At 33.2% G+C, this 15339-nt stretch overlaps 1 protein-coding gene across 5 annotated transcripts in view; it reads right to left on the bottom strand.

The window, feature by feature from the left end:
• Positions 1–15339, bottom strand: part of Pcdh7 (protocadherin 7) — a 409747-nt gene that overhangs the window by 213666 nt on the left and 180742 nt on the right. For 2 of the 5 annotated variants that reach the window (XM_031342331.1, XM_031342328.1), the window contains exon 2: positions 2481–2697. In XM_031342331.1, coding sequence (XP_031198191.1) covers positions 2481–2697 — 217 coding nt within the window. The remainder of the gene's footprint in view (positions 1–2480; positions 2698–15339) is intronic. The other 3 variants (XM_031342329.1, XM_031342332.1, XM_031342330.1) reach the window with 2 other exon arrangements.

The raw sequence follows: 15339 nt of genomic DNA, 5'->3' as shown, positions 1-15339 counted from the left end.
TGATAATATTTAAGAACTAGGACAGCATGTAAAATGATATTTTTATAGAGAATTCAAATGAAGATCGAAGTAAATTCTGGTGAGAAGCTAACCAAGCAAAAAAAAAAAAAAAAAAAAAAAAAAAAAAAAAAAAAAAAAAAAAAAAAAAAAAAAAAAAAAAAAAAAAACCACTGCAGATTACCTGTATTCCAATTAAATATGGTAAATGAATACTTGACCGGAATTCATTTCCAGTTCTATTTATACAAGAATGACCCATTAATATAGGAGATGAAATTACTAGAATTTAAGCAATACAATTATACTTAAGTACATGAGAATTTATCAGACTTTAATCCAAACAGAACTGTTATTCAAAGGTCAACGGTTGTGTCTGAATTGTTCAAAGTACATCCCATTTTTTCTATAATTATATATAGATCAGGGACAATATAAGCAATCACAGGCAAAAGATAGCAAAACACTTATATGCACCCTGTGTTTCAAGTGTCAGTCATGTGTAGAAAAATTGGTTGTGGTACTATGTCTCTTCTGTTTATAGAACTTACTACATGGTTATGAAAAAGAACTGAAATTTATTTAGCAAATGTCTTTCAGTGAACGTTCTACTCTATTTATATATTCCTCTGGTTTTTTTTGCCATGACATTCATGTTACCTGAAAATTGCCCTATGTGAGCTTACCAAACATAATTATACTTTAATTAGGCATCATTTCCTGATTATATTTAAAATGCATATATTTATAAGTAAAAAAAATGAATAAAAACTAAAATGCCAGGGTTACAAAAGCCACTTCCATAAAAAAAAAAAAAGACTTATAGATACAACATCCTCTTTTTTAGAGTAAAGAAATTGCTTTTATGAACAAGTGAAATTGTACTATTATCAAAAGATAACTTCATATAAAATAAGAGCCTCAAGTGCAATGAACCCTGTCTGACTAAGGATTATTCTAATATATATATAGTATATATATTAGATATATATAATATATAGTATACTATAATATAATACTATATTATATATATATTACATACATATATCAGAACTTTAAATACATTTGCCTAAATATATATTTGGCTGTATTTTAATTCATACTAAAATTTTATTCTCATTTAATAAAATTACTTACAAAATGTTTTTTTAAAGATCATGTCAAAGTCCCTTCCACATTAGCACACACCACCATACACACAGATAAGCATGCCTTATAGCCATGAGGCAAAATGCCGTTTAAAGTCTAGAGGATTGATCAAGAGGGACATCAATCAACAGGACCTGATATCATATCTAATAAAGATCAATACTTAGGAAAGGCAATTACTCAGTATGATTTAATGTAGAATACTTCATTTGGGGTCACTTTTTGATTTAAGTATAACTGGATTTTAATATTCACAGGTAAATTTCTAAATCAAAAGGCGTGTTTTTCTTTGGATTAATATACAGTCTTTAATATAATTAATATACATGCCACTACTGAAGAAACTGATGTAAAGCAAAAGGAATAAAAAAAAGGTCCTTTTTTATAAGAGGATTGAGGTGGTGAATGACAGGAATCCATATGCAATTCTCATGCTTCTCTTGATATATATAACTGAATCTTTTTCACATTAGAAATAAAAATGAAGTTAGGAAAAGCTTTTCCACTCCACTGTTTGAAAAAAACTCATTCCTCAAGTCTTTACCAAGTAATCTAGAAAATAAATAACACAGTTGTCTTTGGGAACATGAGTAAATATAAAAGCATTTACATGTATTATTTGCAACATAATTTTATGATATACAAAAGGCAGAGAAAGCCAATTGTGACAATTATGAGAATAGGCTCACAATGAGGGAAGAAAAGGGAGAATTATCATTTGTTTTATTCTCTTTCTCTTGCAAAAATCTGGATAAACCATATACTTTAAGGAGAGAGGAGTTTTAACAGCATTTAATGCATGCTAGTGAGAGAAAGACACTACTGCTCATTTCTGATCTATTTCACCTGGCATTCAAAAGCAAAGGGTGGAAACTGCATTGCTGAATACTCAAAGAAGGAAAACTTAAGCAAAGTGTGTTCATGGTATTTACTTTCGCTAAGATTGGTTTGGGTTAATTGAAGAAATAGTTGCATGACAAAAATGAATAGAAGAAAACACTCAAAGAAGACCTCCCTTAGTGCCTGTGACTTTGCAGTTGTATACTGAGTTAGCATTTTCATAGTAGAAACTGCTCCAGTTTATGGCTAGGTGCACTTATTTCTGGTGCACTATTTTTAATGATGGTGTGATTTTTATGAATTTTATCTATAGATTTATGTTTCTTTACTTGTAAGTTCTGTATTTTACCGAGTATTTAGTATTTTAAAATAGTTTTGGTATAATCTACTTTGTTTTTTTGTTTTTAATTTTATTTTAGACTAACTTTTGCACAAGCCTAATTATTCGGGCTCACTAGCGTGATTATGTGTGTGGATGTTGTGTTTGCCCCTACCATTTTCCATATGCTCTGCCTCACCAACACTGCCATCCGGCGTGGTCCTCTCATAGTTGTCCTCTGGGAGTGGAAGGGCACCCAGTCTTGGCCCTGATGAACTCTTACTGCTTGGTGTTTCTGACTCCTCCAGCCCGCTGTCATAGCAACTCTGCAGTGACCCCTGATGTGGGTCCTGAGGCTGACTCACAACAGAAAACGTCACTCTACGAAATGGCTGTAAAAGAAAAGATTCTGAATGTCACTAAGATGTAAGATGATAAATAATCTTATTTCATAAAATACATTAATTACATGTTTAAAACTTTACAGACACTAATTCAATACAAAATGATTAAACAGGTAGAAATATATTTGGATAACTATATGTTACTTAAGACAAGCCTAGCATTTATAATCTTCCTTTATGAAACAAATATAAAAAAAAAATAATACTTTACCCACAAATGCATTGAAATCAAATAAACTAGTTTTATATTTTCAATCCTTTTCCACTCAGTAGTCTTTATATTTTCCACAAATAGATTTGATAAAAAATAATGATCAGTAATTCTTGGAGGAAATAATATACTAATACAATCCATTGTGAAAAAATACATCATCTCAGTACTTCAAATGAGATAAGGCATTCAAATCCAGTCGATATGATATAGACTTTTAATCCGGTGTTTGCTGGAATTCAGCTACAAGCAGTACAGCTGATAAATGAGAACATGAATGTAGTATTAAGAAATCACAAAGTATTTATTACTTTGTTCCTATAGAGTATTTATTTAAGGCACACAGTGAGATGATCTGTAAAACTTTCTTCAACTTTCTTCAATGAATGGAAAATAAATTAAAAGACTCAACTGACTGTAGTTACCATACTTGTATTTCACTCAAACCCAATAAAGTCAAGTATAGTGTTTATTTTGTTTATTACAAGTCCTGAAGAAGTTCCAACTAGAACCAACAAGTTCCTGTTGACACTAACACTAGTACCTGTGTTAGTGTCAATGGCTGCTCATGTCTATTGGGCATGAGACATGCAAGTTATCAGACTTACATAATGACATTAAAATAAATTCAAGTTTATTATTGGAGCAAACCAATGGTTCATCATTCAGAGGGCAAACTAAATCATGAAAGGAATATAAAGTATTGTTTATATGACATAAGATATAATGTATATTCCAAATGCTGCTTGGTAACTGTCTGAAATTCTTAATAACAGTTTCATATATTAATCCCTTATGAATTTGAAAATGACACAAATGTACATAATTATTATACTTTTAATCCACACTCTTCATTCCCAATACACAGTTTAAATTTACTGCTGTGAAACATAGTATAAATTTAAGAAGCTTTTCTCAATGATTGTGTCTCGAAAGCTCATGGTACAAAAACACTAATCCTAACCATGACCAATAGGACTGTAGAGCTATAAGGATTATCTGCACATCATAGGTCAATAAATGAGAAAGTAGGTCAATGAATAAGAATTGTAGCATTTACTCATAATTCATGAATTGGCTTTTTTAAAGACTAATTCATGTTTCTACATATGTCTCCTTTATTCTGTTATAAAAAGAAAAATAAAAGATTTACTAAGAAACCTGCAAAATGCTTATATTTCTGCTACTATATATCATTCTTTGTGAGCTTACTAGAAACATACAATGTATGCAAGTTTCTTCATCCTACTGCAAGCTCTAAAGATTGGAGGGCACTAAATATCATTACAGGTTTTATAATATTTCATGGAATTGGGACAGCAGTATGGAAAAATAGTCATGCAGTATTTCATTGTGGGCAGTCTATAAATTGTGGGATCAAATTCACTAACCAAAAAGCCTACAGACATGGCTTAACAAAGAACTCTCATCTTATTTATGTTTCTATAACAGTTGGATTTGCACTAAGGAAACATTTTTGTTTATCTCACTTTCATTTCTGTTTATATGCCCTCCCACTTACCATGTAGCCAAAAGGTATCTGAAAGTGCCTGAGGAATTTCGGCTCCCTTTGAAAATGTCACTACTACAGCTTTCTTTGCTTTTGTTCATTAAATTTAAATCATGGTTCAGTGGTTAAAGGTACTACAGTTTTCTTAAAACCACCCTGTTCTTTTCAGCAAACACTACTGAGCAGTGAAATTTTAGTGATAAAGATTAAAAGAGGGACCAGAAAGGCCATTCAATGGGTAAAAAGTATTTATCATTCTAAAAAGAAAGTGGAAGAAAGGTTAAAGGTCATTCTTAATTCTACTTTAATGACTTTCATATGTTTTAGGATCAGTTTCAACTATCAAAGCAAGAGTTTAAAATGAACACAGAAATGCATATACACTATTAATACAGAAAAGAAAAATTAGAAATAATTCAAAAAATGTTGCTTCATTTTGTTAGAAAAAAGGACCTTTTGGGTGAAAGTAGTAACTTGAAAATCTGTGCTGAGTTCTTTCTTTTCCCTAATGTAGTGCTGCAATGACAGGAGAACCTCTATCCTTCTAATGAAAACAGTGGCAACATAAAGGACATAGTTCCACAATGGCTTAGCTAATGATTGTCATGTACTTAGCATTTCATTTTCTGGATTTTTCTACCCCATTCTTATTGAGAATATTTTGATCTCCATAACTTATTTTAGAAGAGCATTAGAATTTGCAAATACTAAGTACTTAAAAAGGCACTCAGTTTACCAGTTCCTTTTTGTTTGAATGATGTTTAACTTAATATAGTTTCTAAGTAAATGCAAATATTTATCACATTAAAGCTCAAACCAAAAAGTATGACACAGTGAACAAGAACAAGCATACCAATCATTTGATCCATATAATTAGAATTCTACAATTCTGGAATATCAACAAGATATCACTATATGTTGTGTGTTGTTCCTATTTTAAATATAGAACTACTTCGATGACGCATTTAAACTGATAAAGAAAACAAAGTTAGTTTTAGAACTTCACTGAATTTCTATGCATAGTTTAAAAGTCAACTCTAACAGTACATCACACATATTCAGTTAGTGGGTATATGCATGTATAGAGAAAGCTAGGAGGGATGGGGAGAAAGACAAATATTTGGGGAGGAGAGGAGTAGGGGAGAGGGGAAGAGAAGGGGGAAGAGGAAAAGCTAAAGGGAGAAGGAGAGAGATTTATATCCCATCCATGTTTTACAACATGTATTATAATACAAAATTATGGCACACTCACCCCTCCGATTTAAAGATGAACTAAATGAGTAAGGTAGACAATATGTCAACTTCCTGACAAAAACAGTATTGTGTGTTTCTCTGTACTGTTTCACTTCTGATGTTATAAAGTAAAATTGAGTGACAACTCCTGAGTTTACACACAACTTTGAATTATTTAGAATATTTATAAATAATGAAATGTCAGTACTCACCACATAAACTAGATAAGTCAGCATTAAGGATAATCTGCTCTACAAACCAACGGAGTCCCTCACAGTGTCTACTGAATCTAGAATCAGTTATAGCAATGTGCAGCTCTTTCTCTGGGCACAGAAACATGGATCTGAAAGCATTCAAACTCACACATTTTGGGATATGAGAACCATTACCTAAGGAAAGTCTAAAAGAGCTACTAGCACTGGGAATGGACTTTGTGCTTTGAGTAGCTGAATGGAAGTCGTCATAAATATATCATGCTTCACTGATTCACTATACTTTTATTTATTTGGTACATAATATTGCCAGGGTTTTAAAAATTATATACAGTGAAGAAGCTCAATGGTATTTACATAATACAGTAGCCAATGAAATACAAATAGGAGAAGATTTTATTTAACATGCTTGAAAAAATAAATAGGTCTTATATGTTATTGAACCAAGATGTCTAGTATGTAAGACACAGTTGAAGATCAATTCAAAAATCACCTAGTAAGGTCAAAGAGAAATGATTTTTAAAAGGAGCTGAGTAGAAAAGTGTGACCATCCTTGAAACCCAAAGATAGAAATTAAAAAAAAAATTGCTTATGCTCAAGATACTGTGATCGTCTTTTGGATAATCTAGACCATGGGGGACAATGGTGAAAGGGAGAAAGGAAAAAATGAAGGCACTTAACAGTATTTTTTAAATATATAAAAACAAGAAACAGTATACAAATGAAAAGAAAATAGGCTTAAGCAGAGATGCATTTACTGATTCTTGATACTGTTCTTCAATGTTAGAGAAAACTGTTCATTTTAAGGTGAGAATGTAGCGTGCTAACAAAGCTAGATGTTCAACCGAAGTTGCAAAGAGAATGAACAAGCCCATTGGACACTAAATTAAGTAAAACAGAGAATTATGTTCAAAAAAGCAACAAAGGCAAAAGAAAATTCTTGCATGGGTGCATGTAAAAGGGTATACACATTTTAATAAAGAAAAGTTATACATTATACATTAAAAATAACATAAAGAAAGAGAAAATTAAATATTTCAAAATTCCCTATAGATTTTCTTTGTTACCTTGGCCAAATTAGCTGACCTATGGTTCTTACGCCTTAGGCCCAGGATCTGTAAAATAGAGATAATAATATCTTTCTCTTAATTCTGGGAGAATTAATGAGATAGCTCATAAAAAGAGCCTTAAGCTCCCTCAGAGACACATCCTATAAAAGGTACTCTACCTCAGGCCACTGCTAAATAGCCAGAGTTATCTTCCATCAATTTACTTAGCTTTTTTTTCTTCTTCTTCTTCTTCTTCTTCAGGAAAATGTAGAGCTAGCTAAGTAATTCGCAAATATTCTAGGTAGAAGTCCTAAAGTACACATAAAATAACATGCCTAATTAATGTTGAAAACCACAAATTATTGATGAAGTAATAATGCACGTATGATAACAACCACATATTTCAAGAGCTACTGTGAGGATATCCTTCGTTAAAGACGCACATTCTGGTGGTCAATTAATTTATAAAGGCATCTGTCAGCTACTTTAAGGCTTCAGTATTACATACTAGAAGCTTATGCCTGAGAACAAGACGATCGAGGCTAACCACAATAGTACAGACATTTCCACAAATACATTCAAACTCCAGGTAAGATATCAAGTCAAGAATAATGATGCAGCTTGCCTTCTCTTCAACTCCTATGTGACTCAACCTCATTAGCATTGCATTAAAGTTTCTCTAGGCTGGTAACCAGCCTCCTGAAACCTTTCACATTCATTCAGTTTTCTGGTATCAGATAGAGGCAGTTCTCTGCTTTGTTTTTCTGTTCTCATGGAACTTGAGAGGGCAGCCTCTTTCCTGTCTCCCTCCTTCCTTGGGAATAGCAATCCAAGGGCAGCAATGTATGACCACGGTCATCACTTACAAAAAATGAAATAAAATTAATTCCATGAACTGAAAAGGAAAAACACAGAGTCTAGTCATAGAGAATATTTAAGATATCCAAGTGAAATCTAAAGTATAGTCTGGAATTAACAGATGGATATTTAAAAACACATACATAACGGAATAAAAAATGCATATTTTTTGCTAAAGTAGAGATAAATTTGAGGAAAATAAAGAGGAGTAAGTGCTGTGTCTCATTACATTCCTCAGAGTGAAAGAGTAAACACAACACTGGGTTAGGAATGAAGATAGTTTGTCCTTAGAGTCCATTTTTTATAACTAGTGACAATACCTTTACGGTAATTTTATCTGCAAGAGGATGGACCCTAAGGAGTCCATCTATTGGAAAGAAGCTCAGGTTCAACCTTTTCCTTATTGAGTAGTGCTGTGTCTAACAGACAACTTTATTGGGAACTTTAAATCTTCACCTTCCCTTTTTGCTTCAGTAGTTTCTTCATAAACTGTCTCCTTATCTGGAACTCACATACAGCTGTCTCCATCACATCAATTATTTCTGAATGGGCTGAAAGGCTTTTTTTTTTTTTTCCAATTCACTTAGTTATGTCCATCAAACCGACTTCTAATGACTCTTCGTCAGTCATAAAGCAGTGAAACAGTCATGAGGAGGCTCTTGGCGTAGGAGGAGTGCTGCATTCTATATTAAAAGCAGAGCTGTCTAATGCTGGGAGACCTTTCCCTGCAAATGAACACACGCTTGATGATTTTGGGAACATTCTCAGCTTGTGTCACCGCTACTGAACAAACATACCTAGGATTCTATGGAGCTTTCGTGGTAGGATATTTGTCAGAACCCTCAAACAAACTTTTATCAGGTCTTTAAACGTTTTAGGGGTGCATTCATGTGCTGAAGTCACAACATTCCTCCATACTTCAAAATGCCCGTCTTTCTTTCATGTCCATAGATGAAAGGGTGCTCAAAAGACTCATGTTGAGACATGTGAATTTGTTAATTACTAAGCTTATTTGGGGAAAGTAAAATAGCTAGCTCTTGACTGCTATGCAGTTTTACATTTGACATTGTTGTTTGCATGTGCACTTGAGGTATTAAGAATCCAAAAGTATTCTTAGTTCTACAGATGAGGTCTTGCTACTACAAAACCAGCACTGAAACCATGATTCTTCATGCCAAGAAGGTACAACCTTCCTCTCACTCAAGTTGTCATTTCGACTAAGGCTCTTTCTATATGCATCATATTTATGTCCTGATTTTTCAAGCTAGAAATTAAATACTCAGTGTCAAAATGAAAACTGACTGCAAGACCTACCCATTCTGAAAGTGCAAACTGGCCTCTGTGTTTTGCACTTTATTGCATGAAAGACATGTAAAAACAGAATAAGCAAAGTTGAAAATTCTTGGCAAAAATAGCCAAACTTATCAACAAAATGATTTTTAAAAGCAAATGTTCTAGAATATAACTCATTGGGTTGCTATAACATAGGCACTATTAGCTGATCTATTTTTCATCATTTCTGACTGGTTCTTTTTAAACCTAGTCCACAGTTTAGCAAACCTTTTTCCACAAAGAGCCAAATATAAATATTTCTGGTTCTGTGAGCCAAACATCTCTGCTGCAGTTACCCAGCCCTGTAGCTTTGACATGAAAATACTCATTGAACACACAAAAGTAAATTGACAAGGGAGATTTTATTTGTAGACACAACGTTTTGAGATTCTGATAATGTTTCTATCTCATAAAATGTTACTATTGTTATTTTTCAATATTTACAACTATAAAGAAAAAAATCAATCCTATTTGGCTGACTATTCAAAAAGAAGCAGAAGGCCAGATTTGGCTGAGATTCCTCAGTCTGATACAATACAATATCAAGTGCCATACAAAGATGTCATGAAAAATTAGAGCCAATTATTCAAAAAGATGTTTTCTAGTTCATGGGTTACTTGGATGCTTCACTTCAGAGACTTGTTGCTAAACTTTGATTTGTATAAATGTCTTATTCATTATACAGAAGAAAAATTACACAAATAATTTTTTGTTGATGCCATTTATTGTGGATACAAGAATATATCAGAAGGCATTAGCAATGACAGAAAAGAAATATAAAAGTTGGAGAATGTGGAGGAATGTTAGGAAATGCTGTCTTGTAGATGTAATATATATGTATCCATGAGTACTCAGGAGTCACGGACATCTCCAAGATGTACAGAAAAGAATACGCCATGGAGGTAGAAGGGAACCAGTTGCAACAAATGAGGATTAAAAGGGCTAACAGAAAGTCAGGTCATTCACAATACATTGTATGTATTTTTGAAATTGTCAAAATTTAATAAAAAAAAATAAAGGAGACCAAGTTAAAATAAATTAGCGCTTCTTCACACCTGGATAACTTGGAAGTTTCTGTTGTAAATCATGAATAAGTCATGCCAATGTTTTCGTTAGACAAGAAGCAAAACAAAAGCAAATGAGCAAACAAACAAAAACATCTACTGTGGACACTTCATTTGTACTCTTGTTAGACCAAAGACTGTGTTACGTCCCCACCTCTACAGAATGAAGAAAATACAGGGCTCATAACATGTGTATCTTTAGATATAACTTCCTTCAGCACACATATTTTCACCTTCTGAAAGAATGATTCCAAATAAAGATATGCCAGATGCTGACAGAAATTTGGATCCATTTCATACCTAACAGCTTCCCAAAGTGTTCTAACAAGGAGATAAAATTGAACATTTACTAAGAAACATATACTGAACCAATACTTTCTCATTGGATTAAAACACTGCTTCTCAACAGAAGTTATAGCACATACTGTTGATTGGGCCAAGAACAACCTAGCTGAGGAGGTCCTAGGTCCTAGAGAAGAACTTAATACCACATCACTGTTAAACAGACATAGTATCAAATTGCTCTCTAGATTATTACCTTCATACCCACAGATTAGTTCAACAATCAACCCTGTTTTAGATGGGCTGCCACGAATCATTTGTTTTGTTTTCTTGCCTTAAAGTGTAAGTTAACTGGGACCTGAGAGATAGTTCAGCAAATGAGAGAATTGTTGCTCTCTCAGAAAACCTCACTTGGGAGACCAAAACACCCAGAAAGGCACAAACCCATCCAAAAGTCCAATTCCATTGCATCTGATACCCTCTTCTGACATTAAGGGCTTCCAGAAGCATACTACACATAATACATACATCTGAGAAAAAACCAAAAATACATAAAATAAAATAGGTATATCCAAACAATGCTGTAAAATAACATTTATTAGTACTTGGTGCATGTATTTTGAGAGATGTGGCTTACCATGAGATGCTCTTTGCCATATTTCCTTGCATCACAGCTAAGTATAAAAAAGGCATGGTCTAATGTGAAATGATCTCATGGTGTTCTTTATAGATTCTTTGTACATTGCTTTTGGGGGCTGGTTTTATAATCCTGTATTCCTGGTATTTTGCTTGTTTATTATGATTTTTTAATTTTTTTGTCCTTACAGGGTTTGGTGTGCATCTGTGTGTTTGTGTGTATTTCTTATACTTTATTTTTTATTTTGTTTTGTATAATTTTATTTAAATTGACTGTTTTCCCAAGACAGAGAAGGGGAGGGCACAGAGTTGGATGGATGGGAGGGAGTCTGGGAGTAGGTTTTGGAAACCTATAATCAGAATATATTATATGCATTTTTATTAAAAATAAAAATAAAAACAAAAACAAAAAAAACAAAAAAAGAATCCCTCTTACCCATGATTTGACATTTGAACTTTCACTTTATCTCCTGTAGTGGTTTTTAATCTACTAGATCCACAGGACATCCTGTAGTTCAAGAGAACATTCAAGACCTTCACTTTTAGATGCCATCAGCCCTGGGAAGCCTTCCTTTCATGCTCAGTACATGACAATTCCCCTCCTCTGCAGCTGCCTTTAATAATTTCCCTTAAACCAATATCTCTGACATATATAATCCTAATAACAGGTGCTAGCAAGGTTGAAATAAAATATAGTAATGAAAACACAGGAGACTCCAGTTGGACTTCAATTCCTGTTCACCTGAGCTACATTCCCTTGTAAATCTCTTTGTTGACATATACTGGAAAACAGGAAGGCAGAGGGGGGTCCTAGGTAAGGCGAGGAGAATATTGACATGTAACTAATGAGAAAAATACTAACTTCACAATGGCGTTCACTCTAACAAAGACTTATTAAGCACTTGCTTTGTGCCTTCCACTGTGCTAAAACATGTACAGCTGGTAAATTCAGTCATTAAAGCCAGTTGGGGAAGGTGTAGATTAATCATTCAAAAGCTTTCAAAACCTACAAGCAAAAGTTTCTTTTCTTTTACACTTTTCACTCTGGCATTGTGATAATCACACTTGGTTCTCCTGTTCTTTGCTTGCTTTGCATGGCTGCCTTACACACCTAGAGAGTTCCAGAAACAGCTGAACAAGATCGATAAACCTGCGTGGTAAATTACACAGTTGGAGCTAGTTCCCCAGCAGTCCATAGGAGCAATGATGAAGAACCAAGGGGAAATTCCAGCAGGACGGGCCAGGTTTGTAAATGTTAAACCATTAGAAGTAAACACATAAACAGCAACAAAAAAAAAAAATGCTTTGAAAAACTACCTTGTAAAACACAGAAGCACAGACAGGGGCCCGGAGCAAAAGCTCTGCAGTCAGTTCTCTCTTATTGAAATGAATGGAAATGAAATATGCATTTTCCGAGCCACTCAAGCAGATGCTCCATTTTCTTCTCTATTTTTTTTCTTTCTCTATCTTAGATACTTCATCTAAACTGCACCTGGTGAAATCTGTTTAGGAAGCTATATACGTTTAAAATCCTCGGATTTTCATATTGTATGGAATGAAGGTTCCTGTCCTTAGATAGCTTTTCTTCACAGAGAAGTAGAGAAAGTCTCTGAACTGTTACTTTGTCTTTGAATGATGAAACAGAACAGAGCCTAACTTTGGAGGCAATCCATTGCACAGGTAAGTCCCATTGTCTGAATTATCTTTTATTCAATTGTATCATCCTAATTATCCAAATGTTGTTTTCTTTTTTAAAGAAAAATCTACCAGGGAATATAGAGAGCAATATATTTAATGAACTATTTGTGTTAACTTTTATTCTTTATAACGAATCAAGTGATTAGAAAAGAAAAATGAACAGAAGAGTGAAATGCAGAAAAAAAAGAATGACCTTTTAATAAAGTTGATATTCCAATGTGGAAACTGTGTGTTTCCTTATCTGTAAGAAAGAATTAAAAGTTGCAGATAGAATTTCGTTTGCCAATCAACTGACTTTCAAGCAGCGAGGTACAACTGGGCGGTACTCTGAGTGTCTCCACTGCATTCACAGAAGTTATTTGAAGTAGAAGAAAGAAGCCTCAGAAGAGTTAAAAGTGGAGCAAGAAGGAAGACTCTGGTCTTTTCCCCACTGCTTACAATATGGAAAGAGAGGACTACATCCCAGGGACACAGCTGATCTTCAGAAGATGTTAGAATCAAAGAACAGGTCTGTCCTGGAACTTCGGAATGTACAATACTTTGCCAGCTACTGGCTCTTAGCTTGCTTTGACACATTTTGTTTTCCAGCAATAAAAAAATGCTTTTAGTTGATTTTACCTATTGTGTCCACAGTAATAGGTTCCAAAGCAAAAGAAAAATTACATGGAAGATCATACATGGACCTCAACCTTGGAGGGAGAAAAAGAAAGAGAAGTGGCTGAGTTGGTCTTCACGTTTGTGATAAAGGTTTTTGTACGCATTAATATTCAAATGTTGAGGCAACAGAGTATATCACTCCATTTTTTTTTTGTGTAGCAACACTTAAATATGTGTAAATTTATGAGTTTGACAAGTCTAATATAACCCACAAAGGTCATTTTTTAAATCTTACATGTGTACTTCATATTAGATTCTCTGCATTTGCTTGCTTCAGTTTTTTAGAGAGGTATGCTCGTCATATATCCGTGGGTGACATGGAACTCACTATTTAGATAAAATTGGCAAAGCTGTGCATTTCCTGCTTTTGTCATTCAAGTAATGTGAGTACAGATATGCAACCAAGCATGTCACTGTCATCATAGTACAGTGGAAATCCAAATTTTAAAACAAAACAAAACAAATGCAAAGGATGAGCAACCAAGACCCTGGGACACCTGTGTTATGGAAAATTACCACAAATTTAAGTTTGAGTTGTCCAATATATTATTTAGGGCAAATCAAATCAGAATAACAGAATTTTTTTGTAGGACAACAAACATAAAGTGATTATACTTAGGTCATTAGTTGGTCTGAGGCATAATGCTCTTTAGGTATATATAGATAATAATTTCATACTTGTAAAAGTACAAAGAGACTTAATGACAAAAACAGATTGGTCTATAAGCAATATCAGTGAAGTGTATACACATAAGAGGTACCTGTTCTTCATACATTTTTAGGGAGCATGCAAAACAATCTTAGAAATTACAAGAAATAATTTCATCCTATCTCAGTAGAAAGAAAACATAAAACAATGTTGATGATAATGAGCACCTTGATTTTAAAAATATGGTCTAATCTACACAGGGGAGGGTTATTATACTATTAGTGTCTGACAGTCATTTCTATTCTTTATTTGTAGATGTTTCTTTGTATTTTTTCTTTGTATTTTTTCTCCTTTAATCTTTTAGAGAAAAAATAAAAGGTTGAAGAGAGATAAATTCTGTATATGAAAAGCTTAAGTCTTTCAGAATAAAAAGAAAAGTATTCATTAACTATAAACAAATGTTGGCATTTTGTGATTCTTTACAATCCAGCTGTAACACTTAGACTTAAAAATGATTGATTTTCATACAGTAAACTCATAAAATCCTAGAGTTCAAAGTGAAAGCATATTTGATAATGTAATCTAGCTCTCCAATATTCTGCATAAGTTATTCAAATATTCAGTACTACAAAAGGAATTTATTTTAGTTATCATCTCATTAAGGTTGGTGATTGAATTCTTAAGCTTCTGGACAGATGGACATTTTAAAGAATGTGACAGGAACAGAACAATGAAGCAACTGCAGAAAAATCATACTTTATTAGTACTATTGTTTGGTTTTCTAATCAGCTTTACTGCCACATCTGTCATAGATTTGATTGTTGCATTTATTATATTCTTATTCTCTGTTTCAAAGAAAGAGAGTCTCTGAAATTACTGTATTTTAAACTTACCATTTTCTGTACATTTATAAATATTGGCATTTCCTACACATTATACTAGTTTAATTTTCACTGTAGAAGTGAGAAACATTCAACCTGTGGGACATCTACAAATTGTCAACTTTTTTATACAGTAAAATCTTTGACTCACTGGTGTTTCTGTCCCACTGGATTCTGTCATAAACTTTTTCTATATTAATAAACTACAGTAAATAATAAACATGTAATTAACTCTTATTCTTGGGGAAGAACAATGTATTCTTCACTTTTTTTAATGATTAGCTTTAGCTTTGAATAAAAATGGTCTATATTGGCAGGTAATAAATTAAGAATGGAGTTTTTAAGTGCTCTCTACCTA

This window comes from Mastomys coucha, unplaced genomic scaffold (genome assembly GCF_008632895.1).
Source record: "Mastomys coucha isolate ucsf_1 unplaced genomic scaffold, UCSF_Mcou_1 pScaffold22, whole genome shotgun sequence".
In the NCBI taxonomy this organism is placed as follows: domain Eukaryota; kingdom Metazoa; phylum Chordata; class Mammalia; order Rodentia; family Muridae; genus Mastomys; species Mastomys coucha.
Note: the sequence above shows the minus strand (reverse complement) of the source record. Positions and strands in the feature narration are given on the sequence as shown.